General features: G+C 41.7%; 1 protein-coding gene across 1 annotated transcript in view; it reads right to left on the bottom strand.

The window, feature by feature from the left end:
* Positions 1 to 1,853: 1,853 nt before the first annotated feature.
* Positions 1,854 to 21,168, bottom strand: part of LOC122652363 (EEF1A lysine methyltransferase 2-like) — a 29,603-nt gene continuing 10,288 nt past the window's right edge. Inside the window, exons 6-7 of the mRNA XM_043846077.1 lie at positions 2,715 to 2,766; positions 1,854 to 2,217 (exon numbers count right to left, since the gene is read on the bottom strand). Coding sequence (XP_043702012.1) covers positions 2,011 to 2,217; positions 2,715 to 2,766 — 259 coding nt within the window. The 3' untranslated portion in view covers positions 1,854 to 2,010. The remainder of the gene's footprint in view (positions 2,218 to 2,714; positions 2,767 to 21,168) is intronic.

Consider the following 21,168-nt stretch of genomic DNA (forward strand, 5'->3'; position numbering starts at 1 on the left):
GCCTAAGCTCGTCGACCGTTTCTGGAGATCAGATCTTTGGAATGAGGTAGATTAGAGTGTTGTTGAGGTCCGGAGGCATAAAATTTGTGTTAAAAAAATTCACTCACAAAGCCAAAAATGTCAATGCAAACAAGGTCCCAGTATTTTTGGAAAAATACTGGTGGTAGCCCATCGGGCCCATGGAAAAGAGGGTCGTTCGGACTTCATCAAAGGTAGGGGGCTCACAAATAGAGGCATTAAGGTAATCAGGAACTGCTGGGTCCACCTGGTTAAGAACTTGGTCAAGGGCTTCACTGTCCACGGGCTCAAAGGTGAAAGACTCATTGAAATGATCCAAAACAATATGCTTAATTTCAAGATCGAACTTGGACCAGGATTTTTTCTTGAGCTTGAGGATCTTGTTTGAATTGCATCGTTGAACAGTCGAGGCGTGGAAAAATGATGTGTTGAGGTCCCCATTCTTTAACCACTCAATATGGGACTTTTGGGCCCAAAGAACCTCTTCTCTTGCAAGCTCCTCAGCAAGGGCTTCAGAAATGCAGCTGATACGACTCATTGAGTACTCGGATTGATCGGCACTTTGCAGTTGTTCCAACTCCTTTCTAAAGTTGGTGATTCTGGTTTGGATGTGACCAAAGCTCTCTTTGCTCCATTTTGAGAAAACTTCAGTGCCAATATTCACATGACCATCTTTTATTGCAAGGAAAATAAAGGAAAGTGAAATCAAAACAATATAAAAATACTTTCACAATTGTCTACTTAATATGATTGTATAACAAACTCCAAAACATTCTAAATTGGGCTTTTAAATTTTGATTTACAATCAAATCCATTTGATCAAAAAATGAAAATAATTATTTGGAAAGAGAACGCTACCTGGGCACGGGCAGTACACTGACCCTGCACCCAGACCCAATAGTGGGAAAAATGATCATCGTGCCACGATGGTCATTTTGCCCACCCATTTGTTTGGGTGCAAGGGCAGCGCACTGCACACGCCCAAGTAGCATTCTTTACCCCATAAAAAATATATTAAAACGTAGGGAAAGAAAACACTACCTGGGCGTGTGCGATACGCTGCCTTTACGCCTAGACACGGGGAGTCAAAATGACTGTCATGCCCACTGGAAATTCCGGGTTTCTATTGGGACACTTCACCTGCCTCTATGTGGGCACAAGGGCAGCGCATCGCACACACCCAAGTGGCGTTCTTTCTCCCATAAATATATATAAAAAAAATAGAGGAAGAGCACTACCTGGAAGCATGTGATGCGATGCTCCTGCACCCAAAGACAACAGACAAAATGAAACCCCTGAAAAATTCCACCTTTCTATGGAGGCACGACAATCATTTCATGCACCTCTTTGTGTAGACCCAGGGGCAGCACATTGCACATCCCCAGGTAATGTTCTTCAACAAATATGGTAAATATGGTAAGAATTTTTAAGTATGTTAGAGAGTCATGATTACAAATCTTTACTTTTTTTCAAATCAATTTTACTTTCCTCTAATTCCTTCATTTTACTGGCAACCAAACAAAGCCCAAATGTGTCGTTTAACAGTTCCCTCTTCACTACTACCAACCACTGGCTTAACATGGAACACGGGATAAACGTCATATAAAACTCAGGATCATGATATTTTCTCAGTGATTGTACCAAAGCAACTACATGAACATGCACATAAAGAGAACAATTCCATAACAGACATAAAGAGAACAATTCCATAACAGATTCAATTGAACCTCGTCCTTGATCTTCTTCCCCCCCGGATGTTATAGTATTTCCTAAGAAACTAAAAGCCCAAAGAACAACTTTCAACTATTCTAAAGGTCAGTAATTTTCATATATGGGTTAATGGGGGGCAATTCCGAGCATCATAATTGTTACCCTCACATTAGCCACCATCAGCCCTTCCCTTGCACATAAGAAACACCAGAAGCCCATTCAACGAAGAGTACACTTCCGTTAGCAGCAGCCAGCATCCTGCTTCTCCCATGGAAATAATTTTCAACTACGGAGAAATGCAACAGTCGCAACACGCGATCCTTCTGATCCTCCAAACATGAACGTCGGATATGACCGAACATGGCTGATGTATCGGAAAATAACATCCCTGCATGCATCTTGGTCCTGGGACGCTGTTCGCCTTCTCTGGTTGAAATTCTCCACCTCTTGCACCAACTCATCCTTTGTGTTGTTACATGATGTAATCACCTAATGTTGGTAGAGATTAGACAAACAACACAGAAAAGAGAATAATTATACGAGAACATAACATTAATATGAATCCAAGTGGGGATCGACACACATTTTGAGGCTCGCAATGGGGGCCACAGAAGTAAAGTTGCTTTAAAGAAGATCCAGAGTCGTTAAGAAGAATATTGAGAGTAGTTGAAGTCCACATGTTCTTGAGTGGTCAGTTGTCATGTATTAGGGGGAAAAGAGTCCACAAGTCGTGGGGTCACTTATGGGTGTTTCGTTAAGTCCAATGTCTCTGCAAGTTATGTATTTAAAGATGTTCATATGTAATAAAGGGAAGAAGATAAATTGTTTTCCAGAGAGCAATCACTTGACTTGAAGAAAGCCAGTTCTACTATTCTTCTCTAAATTTCTCTCTACCAAGTCATGTCGAATTGGAAGGTCAGGTAACTGCTATCCAATATCTGAGTTCAATAAAATGCTTCAAGTTCAAGGCAAGTGAAAATACTAACCAGTATTCCACCAGGTTCGACCAACCTTGAGACTGAATCCCAATACATCATCCTGAAAAAGTAACTCAACAAATCATATCCCACTTCTGCCAACAACGCAATCATTGATTCATAGGATTAACATTTCTAAGTTGCAGTAGAAAAACATCAATTGCTTCTGATGAGACTGAACCATACTCTCAACAAGAGAAAAGGAAAACGGTGGGTGAAAGCATACAAACACATATACCATTTTTAGTTTCTGATAAATAACAAATTCTATACAAACAATGTCCCATTTGATTGAAGCAAATGACCAAATGATTACGAACAAAATGAAACATCATTTGGTTGCCTATTTGCACTGAATCTAATTGCTACAGAATTCCTCTCTCTCTCTCATCCACTTCTATTTTCTTTTTTCTTGGAAAAGGGTGGGTGAAAGCATACAAACCCATACCATTTTTAGTTTCTGATAAATAACAAATTCTATACAAGCAATGCCCCATTCGATTGAAGCAAATGACCTAACGATTACGAATAAAATGAAACATCATTTGGTTGCCTATTTGCACTGAATCTAATTGCTACAGAATTCCTCTCTCTCTCATCCACTTCTATTTTCTTTTTTCTATTTATTTAGTCTCCTAGTTGAGTTGTAATTCTAGGGTTCTATTTCTCTTTCCTAGTCTGAATAGGAAAGCCTATTGTACTAATGTTTGCAATATTTGGGGACCATCTTGTTTCCGCAATAGATTTGGTTTTTCTTAGTTTGTTACTTTTGTAGATGATTACTCCAGATCGACATGGGTTTACTTGTTAAAAGATCAATCTGAATTTCTTACTGTCTTTGAAAGTTTAGACCTTGAAATAAGACTCAGTCTGATAATGCTCTTGAATTTGCTCAAAAAGAAATCTCTCAATTCTGTTTAGGTCACGGCATGACTCATCAAACTAGCTGCTCCTATACCCCTCAACAAAATGGGGTGCCTGAACGTAAGAATTGGCACTTGTTAGAAGTTGCTCGATCTCTTATGATTCACATGTAGGTTCCCAAACATTTCTAGTGTGATGCTATCCTTACTGCCTGTTTTCTTATAAATAGAATGATGCCATCATCAGTACTAAATAATAAATTCCATTTTTCTCTTTTTTATCCCACTCGTCCACTTTTCTCTTTACGCCCACTAGTCTTTGGTTGTGTTTGATTTGTTTCAATTATCTCCTCTTATTGATAAATTGTGAGGGCAGGCCTCATTGCAATGGTAAGGTTGCTCCATTGTGACCAAGTGGTCACGGATTCGAGTCTGGCAACAGCCACTTTGCGAAAGCAGGGCTAAGGCTGCGTACAATATGACCCTCCCCAGACCCCACAGTGGCGAGAGCCTCGTGCACTGGGTATGCCCTTTTTTATTGATAAACCGTCTCCCAAGGCAGTCAAGTGTGTTTTCCTCATAGTTGTCACGGCGATCCAAGTCGGTGGAGGGGTGTCACGTCGATATATCGACATGGCGAGCATGTCGACCATGTTTTATTTTTTATTTTCTCTATTTTTAATGTTTTAATAGATGTATACTCAAGCCATGTTTTATTTTTTCTCTATTGTTTCTCAAGTTTTAACAAGAAAATTCAGAAATCGAAGAAGAAATCGAAGAGGGAAAGAAGAAATCGAAGAGGGAAGAAGAAATCGAAGACAAGAAGAAGAAATCAAAGAGGGACGCCATGGCGTAGGTCGCCATGCAATCTTCTCCAACGCCAGGACACCATGACGACGCCATGACAACTATGGTTTTCCTTGGTTATTCTTGAACTCAAAAGGGCTATAAATGTTATGACCCTATTTCTCACAAACAATATGTTAGTGCTAATGCCACATTTTTTTAGACTACACCCTATTTTTCTGTGCTCCCTTCTCCTGCAGGTTTGCCCCGCTCACCTCCACTACCGGAACTTATCCCTTTGGATGTTCCACCTACTAAACCCATCCGGGTGTATTAGCGACGCGAGAAGGATGCGTCTGCAGCTTGTATTCCTACTGCCCCAAACCTTCTTCCAACAGATTCTGGTTCTGAAGTACTGCCTCTCCTCCCATGCCACTTGATCCTACTCCACCAGTTCTCCCAGTGGATTGCGATCTTCCATTGCTATACGTAAAGGTAAACGTTCCTGTACTCAAAAATCCTTAGCAGTTGGTCCATTTCTCACCTTCCTCGTTTAAATTAATTTTTCTATTCACTCTCTACAAACTCCGTTCATCATAATTACCATGAGGCTTTCTCTAATCCTGGTTGGAAGGTAGCAATGGGCATTGAAATGGAGGCGTTAGTATCTCGGGGCACACGGACATTGGTTGACTTACCTCCTGATAAAGATATTGTTCAATGTCGTTGGGTATACACTATCAAATACAATCCCAATGGTACTGTTGAACGCTTTAAAGCTCGCCTTGTTGCCAGAGGGTAAACTCAAACATATGGTGTTGACTATGTAACAAAACAAGTCCCTAAGTCTGACCAGCAGTGAAGAACAAAGAAGAAGAAGAAGATGGAGAAGAGAAAAGAAGTAGAGAGAGATCGATTAAGAGGGTTAAACTCCCTCACGATTTCTGTCAGTAAATCGTGAGGGGGGCAATCTTATTTATAATCTCAGCATTAATGAATTACAAGTAAACTGCCCAAAATACCCTTAAGACAATGGAATATACTAGAAATACAAATAAGACTAAAACACCCCCAGAAACCCTGTAAACTCTAATCGACAACTTTTAACACTCCCCCTCAAGCTGGAGCGTAGACATCACCAAGATCCGGCTTGGAACAACCACTCCAGAACTGAGGTCGAAACAAAGCCTTCGCAAACATATCTCCAAGCTGAAACTGGGAACGAACAAAGGGAGTAGTAATTAGCTTCTTCTGAACAGCATCTCGAACAAAATGACAGTCAACTTCAATGTGCTTGGTTCATTCATGAAAAACGGGGTTGTTGGCAATATAAATGACAGCTTGGTTATCACAATACATCTCCATGGGCTGATCACTAGAATAACCAAGCTCACGAGCAAAAGAACAAACCCACATCATCTTTGCAGCTGTATGAGCCATAGCTCTGTACTCAGCCTCAGCATTGAAACTAGCAACAATGGTCTGTTTCTTGCTCTTCCAAGTAACCAAATTACCTCCACAGAAAGTACAATAACCTGTAGTCGATCTTCTATCGCCATCAGAACCAGCCCAATCAGCATCAGAGAACCCAATAATGCTGGTGTGACCATGGCGACAGTAAACCAGCCCCTTACCTGGAGCACCCTTGAGGTAGCGTAAAATACGACAAGCAGCATCCCAATGTACTTGCTTAGGTGTCTGCATGAACTGACTAACACCACCCACAACAAAGGAGATATTGGGACGAGTAACTGTAAGGTAGATAAGTTTACCGACCAGGCGTCAATACTGATGTGGGTCACTAAATTCCTTGTCATTAGAAGTACCAAACTTGACATGTGGATCCATAGGAGTATCAATAGGTTTGCAACCCAACATTCCTGTCTCATCAAGTAAATCAAGAACATACTTCCTCTGGGACAGGCTAAGACCTCGAGAACTGCGAACAACCTCAATACCAAGAAAGTACCTGAGGCTACCCAAATCCTTGATCTGGAAGTTATCATGCAAATACGTCTTCACCTGTGCAATCCCAGAAGCATCATTACCAGTAACAATAATGTCATCAACATAAACTACTAAGATGACCACGTTAGACCCCTGACGTCCAACAAAGATAGAGTGACCAAAATAGCACTAAGAAAACCCACAACTAGCCACAACACTGCTGAATTTATCAAACCACGCACAGGGAGACTATTTCAGTCCATAAATGGCCTTATGAAGGTGACAAACCCGGACACTATCCTTCCCCTGAGCAACATAACCAGGAGGTTGCTCCATGTACACCTCCTCCTGTAGATCACTATATAAGAAGGCATTCGTCACATCCATCTGAAAGAGAGGCCAATAAAGATTGACAGCCAAGGAAAGCAAAATGCGGATAGAATTCAATCTCGCAACAGGAGAGAAGGTCTCGAAGTAGTCGACCCCATAGGTCTGTGTAAACCCCTTGGCAACTAAACGGGCCTTGAGCCGCTCCACAGTGCCATTTGGATTGTACTTAACCGTGTACACCCAACGACACTTAACAAGATCCTTACCAAGCGATAGGTGAACCAATGACCAAGTTTTACGAGAGACCAAGGCATCCATCTCCATATCCATAGCATTTTTCCACCCAGGGTGGGATAAGATAATCGTATAAGAGTTGGGAATAAGGGTAGAATATAAAGCAGCAACAAAAACACGATGATGAAATGGGAGATGAGAAACAGAAACATAATTGGCCAATGGGTAAAGGGGGGTCTGAGTGCAAGTGCGAGTACCTTTCCTCTTTGCGATAGGAAGATCATCAATGTCTAAAATTGGATCTATAGGCAAGGAGTTAGCAGGTGGCGGTGCAGAGGCAGCCTCAATAGGTTGAGGTGGTAGTGGCAGTGGCAGCAGCTGCTGTTGGGTACGGCGTGTGTAGACCTACACCTGCGTGGGACCAGGATTTGTAACCAATGGGATAGGAGGAGGAACAGGTTCAGCCACAACACGATCAACACCACCAGTATCAACAGCAAGATCCACACCAATGGAAGAATCAGCAAAATAAGAAGAGTTTTCGAAGAAGGTAACATCAGCGGAAACAAACTGTTGACGAGAGATGGGATCAAAACACCTATAACCCTTCTGGGTACGAGAATAACCAAGAAACAAACACTTTATAGCCCTAGAAGATAGTTTATCAAGACCAGAACGAAGCACATGAACAAAACATTGGCAACCAAAGACATGATGGGGGAGAGAGAAAACAGCTCAATCAGGAAAAATAATATTAAATGGAATTTGAATATTAAGAACAGAAGAAGGCATGCGATTAATCAAGAAACAAGCGGTTAATAGTGCATCAGCCCAATAGAGTTTAGGAATATTCATATGAAACATCAAGGACCTAGTAATGTCTAACAAATGGCGGTTTTTGCGCTCTGCCACACCATTTTGTTAAGGTCTGTAAGAGCAACTAGTTTGATGAATGATGCCATTGTCAGAACAAAAAGAGGAAACCTCACGTTGAATTATCTCTAGGGCAATGTCAGTATGCAAAATTTTTAAATGAACACGAATTTCATTATAAAATTGTTTGAAAATAGAAACAAATTCAGATCTATCCTTCAAGAGGTACAGCCATGTCATACGAGAATGATCATCAATAAAACTAACAAAATAATAAAAACCTAACCGACTCTTGACCCTACAAGGACCCCAAATATCATAATGCACTAACTAAAACAAAGAAGTACTCCTAGACTCTGGACTCAAAGTAAAAATAGTACGATGATGCTTGCCAAGCTCACAAGCTTCACACTCAATGCGGGAGACAGATTTGCAGCTAGGAACAAGAAGGCGCAGCTTGGATAAAGAAGGATGTCCTAGTCGATAATGCCAATGTAAAGGAGAAATGCCAGAAGAAGTAGCAACTGCTGCCGTAGAAGTAGATGCCAAATCAAAGTAATAGAGGCCACCCTTCTTCTGTCCGCCACCAATCGTCGTCTTTGTTGCAAGATCCTGAAAGACACAATGAGAAGGATGAAAGGTTATAGAACAATTCAAAGTCTTAGTTAATTGATTAACAAAGAGAAGATTAAGAGGATGCTTAGGTACATGAAGGACAGTAGACAAGGAAATGTCAGAAGATAAGGGGATGTCCCCATGACCAGTAACAGGTATAAAAGACCCATCGGCAATAGAAATCCGAGATGGGACAGCGGACTGTGTTAAATATGAAAATAAATTGGGGCATGTGAGAAGAGGCACCAGAGTCGATGACCCACGGAGAAGATGAGGAGTGGGCAAGAACAGCTGTAGATGTAGAGGAGGATGCCTCAAGTTGCTGCACTCGTTGTAATAGTTGAGAAACCAGGTCATTAGAGGAACTACCACCATCAATGGAAGACCCATAAGTAGTGTCAGGAGGATGCACAGGATCAACCACTCCATCAGAGACTGCAGCATTGGCAAATTGCTCACGTGCCCATTGTGGTTTGCCATGTTTCAGCCAACATTTTTCAATAGTGTGGTTAGGACGACCACAATGAGAACACCATCGAGAGCCACCATCACCAGAGGAGGAACCAGCAGAATTGGAAACAGTCCCACGACTACCATGACAAGCCCCACGACCACGACCAGATCCAGAACCACGACCTCGAGAAGAGGTACCACCACCACGACCACGCCCTCCAGTAGAGATAACGAGGGCAGAATTATCCTTGGAGACAGGAGCTAGATCAGACTTCACCACCGAAGGAGAAACAATTCTCTGGATTCGACAATATGCTTCATTCATAGATGGAATCTTCTCCCCAGCCAATAATTGGCTTTTGACGGATTGAAGATCAGGATCCAATCCAGAGAGATACTTAGCAACCAAAAACTCAGATCGTTGGGATTTAAGCACAGAGGCATCAGTGGAGATAGGCTGGTACACATCGAGTTCTTCCCACAATCCCTTCAGTGAACTGTAGTATTCGCAAAGAGACTTTCCTTCTTGCTTGAAAGAGAAAAGTTTCTCATATAGATCATAAATTCGAGACAAATTGGTATCTTGAGAATAGCTTTCCTTGAGTTCTTCCCAAACACCCTTGGCAGTTTTATGAAACATAACAATAGAGGCTATGGATGGTTCCATGCTATTCCAAAGCCAGCAAAGAAGGGTTGCATTTTCAGCCTTCCAATCTCATATTTGTCATCCTCTACCGGCGAGCAGTAACATAAACTTCAAAGGCTTGAGACCAAAGAAGGTAGTTGGAGGCACCATTCAGCTTGATTGTAGTAATCTGAATATTAAAGTTGTCCGTGGGAGGCTTAGAATCAGCCATGAGGTCAAATAATATTGTCAGAAAATACCTGGGATAGATAGAGAGCAGGGACAGCCAACAATAATGAAGACAAACCAAAAATCGATTTCAGCCCAAACCCAGATTAGGGTAATAATCGACAACTTCAGAAAGGAGGCTGAACAGCCCAAAATACAATCAGTTGTTGGTGTAGACAATCACTAAATAATGAGGAATAAAAGTCCCCAAACCAGCAGCCAATATGGAGAAGAAATCCCAGGAGAAAAAGAAACTCGATTCTCACAGGGTTTTGAGAAATCGATCACATCATGCAGCAGAAATCTCGAACAGCACCAGGCACAAAAAACACGATCATTCTTCAACAAAACAAGGAACCCTAGTCCTTCATTAGGGTATGACTAGGGTTCGAGACAAGAAATATCAAACATCTCGGTTGCTTGCCGAGACCCACGATAAGGAGCAAGAGGAAGGAGAAGCCTTCAAAACAGCAACAAAAGAAAGAACTGTTGATCAGAATTAGTGCTCTGATACCATGTAATAAAACAGAACCCTAAGTCAGACCAGCAGTGAAGAACAAAGAAGAGAGAGATCAATTAAGAGGGTTAAACTCCATCACAATTTCTATGTCAGTAAATCATGAGGGGGCAATCTTATTTATAATCTCAGCATTAATGAATCACAAGTAAACTGCCCAAAATACCCTTAAGACAATGGAATATACTAGAAATACAAATAAGACTAAAACACCCCCAGAAACCCTGTAAACTCTAATCGACAACTCTTAATAGACTATTTTGAGACTTTTTCTCTGGTATGATGTAGAGCCATCGGCGGTCCCTGCAACCCAGCCCAGACCCAGTCAAGCATCCCACGAGGTACCAGCTTAGGACCAGACCCAGGCCTTATCAGCCCCCTGGCTAAGCCTGCAGTCCAGCCCAACCAGCCAAGCCCAGATCTAGCATGGTCTGGCCAGGCCTAGCCTTCGTGCAGTTTTTGTAAGGGCCAATGTGTGGCCCAGTTTTTATTTAGTCTCTTGTGTTTTTTTATTTCTTTTATCTTTCCAATATCTAGGTAGTTAGCTGGCTTTTCGTATTCCTAGGTAGAGTTAATGAGATTGTTTTAAGTTCCTAAGTGTAGTAATTGCTTTTTAAATTTCCTAGTTGGAAGTTTGACAGTTGTAGTTAATTTATTTAATGTGTTATTGGGTTTATTTTCTAGGTGTGGGGAAGCCCAAAAGTCCTTTTGTACTCTCAATGTAACTTGAGGCTTTAGCCTCCACATTTTCTCTATAAATGCAAAACATGGGAAGGATTTTCATAACCTCCAGAATTTGTCAAATCTTTTTAGAACCCTTGTGAGAAACAAGAGTTGTGAGACTTGACAACCCAGGTGGGACTCCTGCAGATTGGCCTAGGTGGGACTCCTATGGCTAGGTAACTAGTGGGACTCTAGGCTGCCACCTATCTATCTTCATCTACCACTTATTTATCTATCTTCATTCTCTTCCAAATTCGATCTTGGCTTCCTTACCAATTCGGGTTTGCATCATTTTGGTATCAGAGCTATGTCTGGTCAAGATAATACTCCTCAACCAACCGGAGAAAATTCTATTACCCTGAAACAGATTCTTGACTCCATACAATCTTTAACCACTCAAATGCTAGCATTAGAACAACAACAGATGGACAACATGTGTACAACAGTAAACCATTTGGAGATTCAGTTGGTTTATTTTTTCCGTCTCGACTCGGTGGGTAGGTTTCAGTGGTCATATGTCCAAGATAGGTCCTAAAACTTGACATCCACCCTATTTTAGGCCTTTTAAACACAATGGAAACAGTTTTTACAAATTCAAGCCCAAAATGGTACATTGACTTCGGACCTTAAGTTGGTAGTCTACGGCATACATGAGCTCTACCCTAGGATATTCCACACAATATTTAGAACACATCATTAAAGTAGAGGTGTAAAACAACCTAATTAAGCATTAAGAATTAAAAAACATCAAACCATAAACTATTTAAGCATCAGGAATCATATTCATAATCATACACGGTGATGGTTTGACGGTTTGTTAATAACTGTTAGAAACTTGGAAAGAGACATAGATTAAACAAATACAAGTGTAAGTATGTAACAAGTCCTACCATTTGAGAGTAGCTAGTACTGAAATGAGCGTCAAACTAGATCATCAAAACGATCATGTTGTTATTGTCGAACCAAGTTCTGCTCCAATTGAATCACAAATGCTGGCCATGACATATTATGTAGTTCTTGAGATGCAATGCAGCTCCCTCTCTTGATGTTGAAGCTTCAATCTTGAATCTCCAAGCTTTAATTTTCAGTTGAGGTGAGATTTGCCAAAAAAAAAAACACCAAAACCCTCACCTCTAAGTGTTTTTCCTTCACAACAAACCAAGAGAGACGAGATTTCGAGTTAAGGGCGAAATCTCGTTGAGGGTGCCTTTTTTATAGTTTGGTTTGGTCGAGATTGAGATATACCATGAGATCTCGACCGAGATCTTGCACAAATCCTGTATCACCTACCATCTCGTCTCGAGACTTCACGAGACTGAGATCTCGGCAAGATCTTATACTATGCAAATCATGATGCAGAGAAGTCACATAAAGGGCTTATTTTAATGGAAATAAGCCTTGGGTGGGGTTATGTATACATTGGGCCTTTGATTCTATGTGTTTTATTTGTAATGGGCCACTTTAATGGGCCTAAAATGTGGGTACAAGAGAAGGCATACGGGATTAGGCTTAGTAGTAGCTTATTTTCATATATCTAGGTAGTGTCTTTTCATATTCCTAGACAGATTTATTATTTTTCTTGTTTCTAGTTCCTAGGTTCTTGTTTATTGTTCCTAGATGCATGGGGGATGTTTTCTATATAATGGGTTGGGAATACCAATAGTCCATTAATTACTTACACGTATCTAAGGGGTTTTTGGAACTCCTTCCTCCCCTATACATTCAAATCGTGGAATGCTGTTTTGGCATTCCAGAATTCTTCACAAAAAAAACTTAAGTCTTCTTCTCTTTGAGAACATGCTTGTGAGTTTATCAAGTATGCTTAGATGAGACTCCTACATTTGGCCAAGGTGGGACTCCTATGGTTGGGCAACTAGTGGGAATCTAGTTTGCTAAATTTATCTTTTTGTGTTTCATCATCTTCAACCTCAAGCTTCCATCAGCAAAGTTACAGCAGAACCTTTTATTGCAGGTTAGCTTCAATCCAACCCCTTACAACTTCACCTTTTTGTAACTATTCACATACCCAATCCCTGCAGCATTCCTTAATCTGGTCATTATAGAACCAGGATTAATTTTAAGAACTTGTCACTGATATTCCATTAGAACCAGCAGTCAATCATCCTAATCAAACCAAGTTCAGTTCAAAACCCTATTCTCTACCAGTTTTTTATCTTGGCGTGTTACCTTTTAGGTCTGCACCAAATCACCCATGCCTAGCTTGGAACAACCCTTCCAAAACGCTGGACCAAACAAGGATTTTGTAAGCATATCACCAAGTTGATCGCCAGTGGAAACAAACGGTGTGACCAGCAATTTCTTCATAACAACATCTCGGACAAAATGACAATCGACTTCAATATGTTTAGTACACTCGTGGAACATAGGATTACTGGAAATATAGATAGCAGCCTGGTTGTCACAAAACATCTTCATAGGGGAGGTAATAGATAACCCCAACTCAGTAAGTAACAACTTCAACCAACCACAAAAGTTCAGCAGCAACATGGGCCATGACCCTATATTCAGCCTTGGCACTGGACCTTGCCACAGTGGTTTGCTTCTTGCTCTGCTAAGTGACTAATTTACCTCCAACGGAAGTACAATAATCAGTATTAGACCTCCTATCATTGGTGGATCCAGCCCAATCAGTATCAGAGAACCCTATAAGATCAACTCTAACTAGACTTATACATAAGCCCTTTTCCAGGAGCACCTTTTAAATATCTTAAGATTCGACAGGCAGCATCCCAATGAGTTTTCTTGGGATTTTGCATAAATTGATTGATAACACCAACAACGAAGGAAATATTTGGCCGAGTTACAATTAAATAAATAAGTTTTCCCACTAATCTCCTGTATTGATGTTTATCCTCAAGTTCTTCTCCATCATCAGTCCCAAGCTTCTGGTGAGGATCCACAGGATTATCAACAGGTTTGGAGGCAAGTAAACCAATTTCAGATAAAAGATCCAGGGCATATTTTCTTTGTGAAAAACGGATACCTTTCTTGTTGCGTAACACCTTAATTCCAAGGAAATACCGAAGCAAACCTAAATCCTTCATCTGAAAATGCTAGTGTAGATATGACTTTATTGCTGCAATCCCTTAAGTATCATTCCCAGATATAATTATATCATCTACATAAACAACCAGTACCACAATCTTGGAGTCTTTGTGGTGCACAAAAACAGAGTAATCAGAGTAGCATTGAGAGAAGCCATAGTGAATAACAATAGTGCTGAATTTATCAAACCAGACTTTAGGGGATTGCTTCAACCCATAGATAGCTTTATGTAGTTGGCAAACTTTGGCAAAATTCTCCCCCTGAACAACATACCCAGGTGGTTGCTCCATATAAACCTCCTCCTGGAGGTCACCATAGAGAAAAGCATTCTTGATGTCCATCAGATAGAGGGGCTAGTCCAAATTAACAGCAAGATTAATAACACGAACAGAAATCAAACGGGCAACAGTGATGCAAATCTGAATGGGTAAGCAAGCCAAGATCGAATCATAAAGAGAATGAAGATAGATAGATAAGTTGTAGATGAAGATAGATAAGTGGTAGCCTAGAGTCCCACTAGTTGCCCAGCCATAGGAGTCCCACCTGGGTTGCCGAGTCTCACAGCTCTTGTTGCTCACAAGGATTCTAAAAAGAAGATTTGACAAATTCTAGAGGTTATGAAAACCCTCCCCACGTTTTGCATTTATGGAGAAAATGTGGAAGCTAAAGCCTCGAGTTACATTGAGAGTATAAAAGGACTTTTGGGCTTCCCCACAGCTAGAAAATAAACCTAATAAAACATCAAACAAATTAATTACGACTTTCAAACTTCTAACTAGGAAATTTAAAAGGCAATTACTACACCTAGGAACTTAAACAATCTCATTAACTCTATCTAGGAATACAAAAAGTCAACTAACTACCTAGATATTTGAAAGATAAAAGAAAAAAAAAAAACACGAGACTAATTAAAAAACTGGGCCACACATTGGCCCTTAAAAAAACTGCACATAGGCTAGGCCTGGCCAGACCACGCTAGATCTGGGCTTGGCTGGCTGGGCTGGGCCGCAGACTTAGCTAGGGGCCTGATAAGGCCTGGGCCTGGGCCTAAGCTGGTACCTCGTGGGGTGCTTGACTGGGTCTGGGCTGGGCTGGGCTTGGCAGGGGCTGCCAATGGTCCTGCATCAACTCTCGCCTTCTTAGAAGAAACTCGTCCACAAGTTTCATTAAGCTCAGGAAGGTGTGATTGATGCCCTAGATTTGGTTGGGGGAATAGAAGCTACGGATGGAATGGGTGAGGTCAGCGTTGATGGTATCCCAACAGGAAAGGGAAAATACCTTGCCGAAACCATCAGGACTGGGGGCTTTGTTGGATTTGTGGGAGTGGACAGCTGCATAGATCTCGGCACCAGAAGGGATGGTTTGGAGGGGACCAAGGAGGTTTAGGGGGATGAACTTGTTGAGGAGCTCATTAGGAAAGGGGGGGAATGGAGGAGAAGATATAAGTGAAATAGGAGACCGCTTCAGATTTGATGGCATCAATGCTGGACAGGATGGCCATCTCAGGAGGTTAGCATATGGATAGAGTTAGCATTGGATCTAGCCTTAAGGGATCGGAGGACTGAGTTGGAATCTCCAAGCTCTAACCATTTGATGCAGGACTTTTGCTTCAGAAAGCTTTCTTCTTGGGCAAGCACAAAGGAGAGCTCAAAGTAGGCTTCACACTCAGCAAAGGCAAGAAAAGGATTAAGGGTTGGAGACTGGACTGGATGGAGGATAGCTAATGTCTGCAGAGAGTGACATGGGTGGTAATGTTGCCAAAGGTGGAGAGGTTCCAAAATTTGAGGGAGTTCTTGACATTTTTGAGTTTTTTTGAGAAAGCTAGAGGGGGGTGGAGAAGGAGTGGACAGGGATATCCAAAGCTTGGAAAATGGAGAGGAAGTCTGAATGGGAAGACCACATGTCAAAGTAATTGAAAGGTTTGGTGCCGAAGGATATGTAAGGGCGGATGAAAAGGTAGATGGGGCAATGGTCACTGGTCAAAGATGCTAAGAAGGTCAAAGGAGGTATAAGAAGAGGGAAAACAAGATAACCAAGGTTCGTTCACAAGGAATCTATCGAGCTTACAAGCGACTCTATCAGGGCCATTCCTTTTATTATGCCAAGAAAGATTTGCACCCGACCATTTGAGGTCGTTGAGCCCAAAGTCATCATGACAGTCGTTAAAAGCTTCAATAGCTTGGAGGTCAATGGGAGAACCTCCTTGCTTTTCGGGGCTGAAACGGACAACGTTTAAATCCCCAGCCACCCCCCCCCGCAAGAAAGGGATCAGTGAGGAGGGAAGGTACGGAGAACCTCCCACATCAAAAATCTCTCAGAAGCACAATTGAGAGCATAAACTGCAGTGAAGGAGTTGTTGCCATTGAGGTCATAGACATTGAGATGAATGAATTGGGAGGAAGAGGAGACAAAGATGAGGAGCTTAGAAGGGTCCCAAAGAATCCAAATACACTTGTTATGAGAGTGGGAATAATTGGAAAGGAGGGACCAGGAAGGGGCAATTGAAGAGGCAATTCATAAATTACACGGACCTCCCTGTACTATACTCTAAATACAACCTAGTCCCTTATGATGTCAAAAACTACATTCGTCACCCCCTCTGGCTGACGGTGTTAAATATGAAATGTAAGAAGACTATTTTATCCCCACTCAACTCATTTCGTAAGTCCCACCGACTGAGAAACTTCCTTCTTCATTCCCTTCTGTCAATAGAAGTTTTAGGCAATGAAAATTCCGAGTGGCAAAGGCCTACGAAGCCTTTGTAGAGCTTGCAGATGCCTGTGGTAATGTCATTGTTGTGAACTTGTGATGCCATCTGCAAAATTACTGGGGTGTTGTGAGCTTTGCCTTTTGGGATGAAATCGGTGAATCTGCTGATGCTTACATCTCTGCTGGACCTATTTTTAACAATTATAGCTCAATGGGTTATTCACTTCTGCTCAAGAAGGAGAAGGCGATCATTGTTCAGCCTGATAGTGTGGTGATCCCCAATGGACCTTCATTTGGGTGTGTTCTAATGAAGGATTTCTTTCGGGCTCTTGCAAAAAGCTCAAGTGCAACACAACTGCATGTGTATGAGAACTACCACCGTATCCATGTCTCTAATGGGCTTCCCCTTCAATGTGAACCCAGGGAAACCCTGAGGGTTAATGTTCTGTTTAAGCACATACAAGCGATGCTATTGAGTGACACTGATGTGATCGTTGATACAGGGGCTTGATGGTTTAACTGTCAGAAGCTGAAATAAGAAATCAAGCTTTTAAATTTGATGCTCTACTTCTGTTTCTTTGAAACAAACTGAAATAGATGGATGTTTCAGGTTGTAAAACGAAGCCAATGACAGATCCGGATCCTAGCTTATACTTCCATCCTACTTCCATGAGCTCCCAGTGCGCCACTTGGCCTGACATGCATCCAACGGTTGAGATTAAAAAAATTCAAAATTTTTTGAAAACCTCATGACATCCTGTTTGAACCACCTTAGACCCCAAACAAACCCACCTGACCGGTTCAAACTCACCCAAACCCATTTCACTCAAACTAAACCAAAACCTCTCATCAGCCTAGGTTTCAGATCGGTTAGAAGATTCCCAATCCTCTCCATTGCTCCCTTTTTCCTTCTTCTCTACTTCCACCAAAAGTACCAACGATACGTCGGCTCAGATTGGGGCACATTTCGTAGGGATTTATGCTGTTCTTGACTCTCCTCGTTACTACCTCTCCTCACTATATTTCCCATTACACCACCATTGTTACCGTTTGTCTTTCTTCCATTGACATTCTCTTGAGCAGTCTTAGGGAGGTATTCCAGAACATTGTTGGCGGTGGAATTGGAACTGGGTTGTTGTTGGTTTGCTCCTCCTCCTCCTCCTCCTCCTCCTGGTCGCCTAATATTAGCCAAATGACCAAAGAGGAACACATTGCTTGACGAAGCTCGAACGAGATTGCTGCTTCCCTTGGATCTCTAGTGATCAGCAATCATGATTTCAAGCTCCCCTGAAATGCCTATCGCCTCCTTTGGTACTCTTCTTCCTTGCCCAATTTGTTGTGTCATTGGCACCACCTTCGTTGTTAATGCCGTAGTTGTGTTTGAAGAAACCACCAATGCCCCTCCTCCATCGCCTCCATCGGAGTGTTTTCTGGGTTGATGATTTTGATAAGCCTTTGGGTTATGAGGGGCAGCTTTGACAAGGGGCTTATCGGGGGTAACTTTGGCGGAGATTCAGCTAAGGTGTAGGTGTCGGAGGCAGAATCATCGAATCCGCCACACCTCCGCTTCGAATTAGAGCTGGGGAGCTTCACAATGGTCTTGCTGTTCTGCGCAGGTAAATCGCTCGTAGATTGTGTTCTTCTGGGCCAGAAGTTTTGGCTTTGGAAACCGTATAGAAGCATGGCACCACAACCCGATTTCTTGTCCGGAGAAAGATCCGCCATTTCTCTCTCTTTCTTTGTCTGTAACACACCTTTATGATATTTTCCTTTCTATGGAGAACAGATCATTTCTAAGAGAACCGATGCAAAAAAACATCGAGAGAATTGAAATCGAAACTGAACCCAAGAAGAAAAATGATTAATTGAAACCAAAGATTGTAAACTGCCGGAAATTGGCGTCAGACAGCTGTATCCACCAGAGAAAATTCAAACCATCTCAATTTCTTGAATCAAATCGAGGAGAGAAAAGCTACAAAGGACCAACCAACTAAACAGAGAAGAGAACAGATTCAACAAATGACATTTTTTTTTAAAGGTGAGAACCCATTTTATATATTAAAATTAAAAAAAGAAAATGTAAAGAAAGGTTAAAAGATTGCTTGAACAAGAATCACGATCACAAAGCCTACCACCACCCTAGAAAGTTGTGTATTTTCTGAACCCACGACCTCCGGGAGTGGCTACCAAGAAACCTTCTTTTCTTTCTCTGTCAATTTGATTATATTTCTTATTTTCTTTTCTCTGAACGAGAGAATTTGAGAATGGGAATATCGAAGATTTGGGGGGAATTGGAAAATTAGGAAAACAAAGAAGAGATTAGTATCGTCGGCAGCTCTGTGGAAGTAAAGAAGGAAGGAAAGAGGGATGGAGAGGATTTGGGAATCTTCTAATCGATCTGAAACCCTAGGCTGATGAGAGGCTTGGGTTTAGTTTGAGTGAAATGAGTCTGGGTTGATGAGCCGAACCGGTCGGGTGGGTTTGGTTTGAGGTCTAAGGTGGTTCAAACAGGATGTTAGGAGGTTTTCAAAAAAAATGAATTTTTTACTCTCAACCGTTGGATGCATGTCAGGCCAGGTGGCACACTGGGAGCTCATGGAAGTAGGATGGCAGTACAAGCTTTGGAAGTAGAGGATCCGGATCCGCCAGCGACCTGAATCAAGTTCTCTAAATAGGAAGGCTTGTAGGAAGTGATATTCAAAACTTGAAGTCGCCAAGGATTGGTAGATCTACACCCAGGGTGAAAGGAAGAACAGAGAGAAGGTGAAGGAATCAAGCTCTATTATGTGGCAGAAACCTACCGCCCCTAACAGAATGAAGCAGCCAAGGAATCCATGGTCGGCAATGGACGGCTGAGTAGAAAAGAGTGAAGTCATCCTTTCAACTTTGCAAGAGAACAGCAAAAGAGGACGATGCAGTGGCATGCACGTTAGAGCTATGCTCATGGTTGTACAGAACGTCCATCATCTTCTTGGTGTGCGTCTTATTCTGGTTGCTCTGTTACCTACAAATACTCCTACTGCAAGACTTTGCTGAAGTTTTCCAAGTGGAGTCCGACATAGCGTCAGTGTTGAAGAAGCCCTTGAGGATAAGGAAACATCTTCAGATTTATAAGCCACCGGTACCAAGCTTTCACTATCTTTGCTCTGCTATGTGTCACAGCAAGTCAGCTCGCTTCTTTGCTTATCATCACTCGCTCCAACTCAGTCGTTAATGTCTCCACTGCTGGTGAATTAGCTATAAGCATTCTTTTCTTTCTCACTCATTGATAGATAGATGAGGATCTCCGATGTAAATATTGGTGTCGTTGTCCACCGAGGTGACTGTAATGCAGCCCCCAGAGCTCATGGCCTCAACTTTCGTCTCCGAACTATGTGTTCTCGGAGAAGCTGTGCTACAGAGCATGAAACGCAGCTTTGGATGGAAGGATCAGTAGCTACGAAGAGCGCTGAAGGTTGTCAGTGAGCTACCAATCTCAGAGACGATAGTCAAAGGGAGGAGAGATTCAAGGTTTTGTATAGAAAGGTAAAAAGGTAAGCTCCTTTACATCAAAGGGTAAACTGGTCAATAAGAAATTTAGGCCCAAGCCATGTAAACATTTAACCGTGAACTGCTAACAGAGTGGGCCAGACTTTAATTAATTTTCCAAAGTAGGGGAACTACAAGTATTTTTTGACATTGTGGGGGTGTGGGTTGTATTTAGGGTATAGTACAGGGGAGATCCGCGTAATTTACTCAAAAATTAATGTAATTTCCGAAAGTGTGTAGAAAGTAGTATCCTTCCAAGCCTAGATTAAACTAGGCTTACTAAGTCTTTGGATCTAGAAAAACTTTAACGTATTGCATTTCTACTAGAAAAGTATAGAAAAGAATGTGCCCGAAAAAATGTAAGTCGGTTATGAGGAGGTGGTTTAATGGCGGTGTAGGAAGGCTATATTAATAGCCATCCCTCCGAAGTGACAAGTGAGAAAAGGCATAAAGTCTCTTGGTCTAAAGTGTATCCTATTACTCAATAGTGTTTTCATTATAAAATCTCTCATCCACTTCTCTATTCAATTAAAATATTCCCCAACTTTCCAATCTTTTAATCCCTATTACAAATTATTTCTGAAGTGGATGCATAGTACATAGACATTTCATTTTGTCTCTGATGTGGAGCCATATGGCTTTCTCTCCATTAGAGCTCTTCATGGTTGGAATAGGACTCCCAATGGGCTGCTTCTATTCTACCTTCTTTGGAGTGGGAGCATGGGCTTACTCTTACTCAAGCCCTATGGGATTTCCCCAAACTCTCTTTCCTTAGAGTAGGAGCCTTTCTTTGGACTCTCTAACTCACTTCTCTTTGGGGTAGCCCTTGGCTATTTATAGCTTTCACTACCGCCTTAACAACCAATGTCACCATTTCTTTAGTATTTTATTACAAGATATTTTAAGTGCAGTCAAGCTGGGTTCTCTCTGGGCTGTCTGACTGTTAAACTAAACATAAGGGAGGGG

This window comes from Telopea speciosissima, chromosome 2 (genome assembly GCF_018873765.1).
Source record: "Telopea speciosissima isolate NSW1024214 ecotype Mountain lineage chromosome 2, Tspe_v1, whole genome shotgun sequence".
In the NCBI taxonomy this organism is placed as follows: domain Eukaryota; kingdom Viridiplantae; phylum Streptophyta; class Magnoliopsida; order Proteales; family Proteaceae; genus Telopea; species Telopea speciosissima.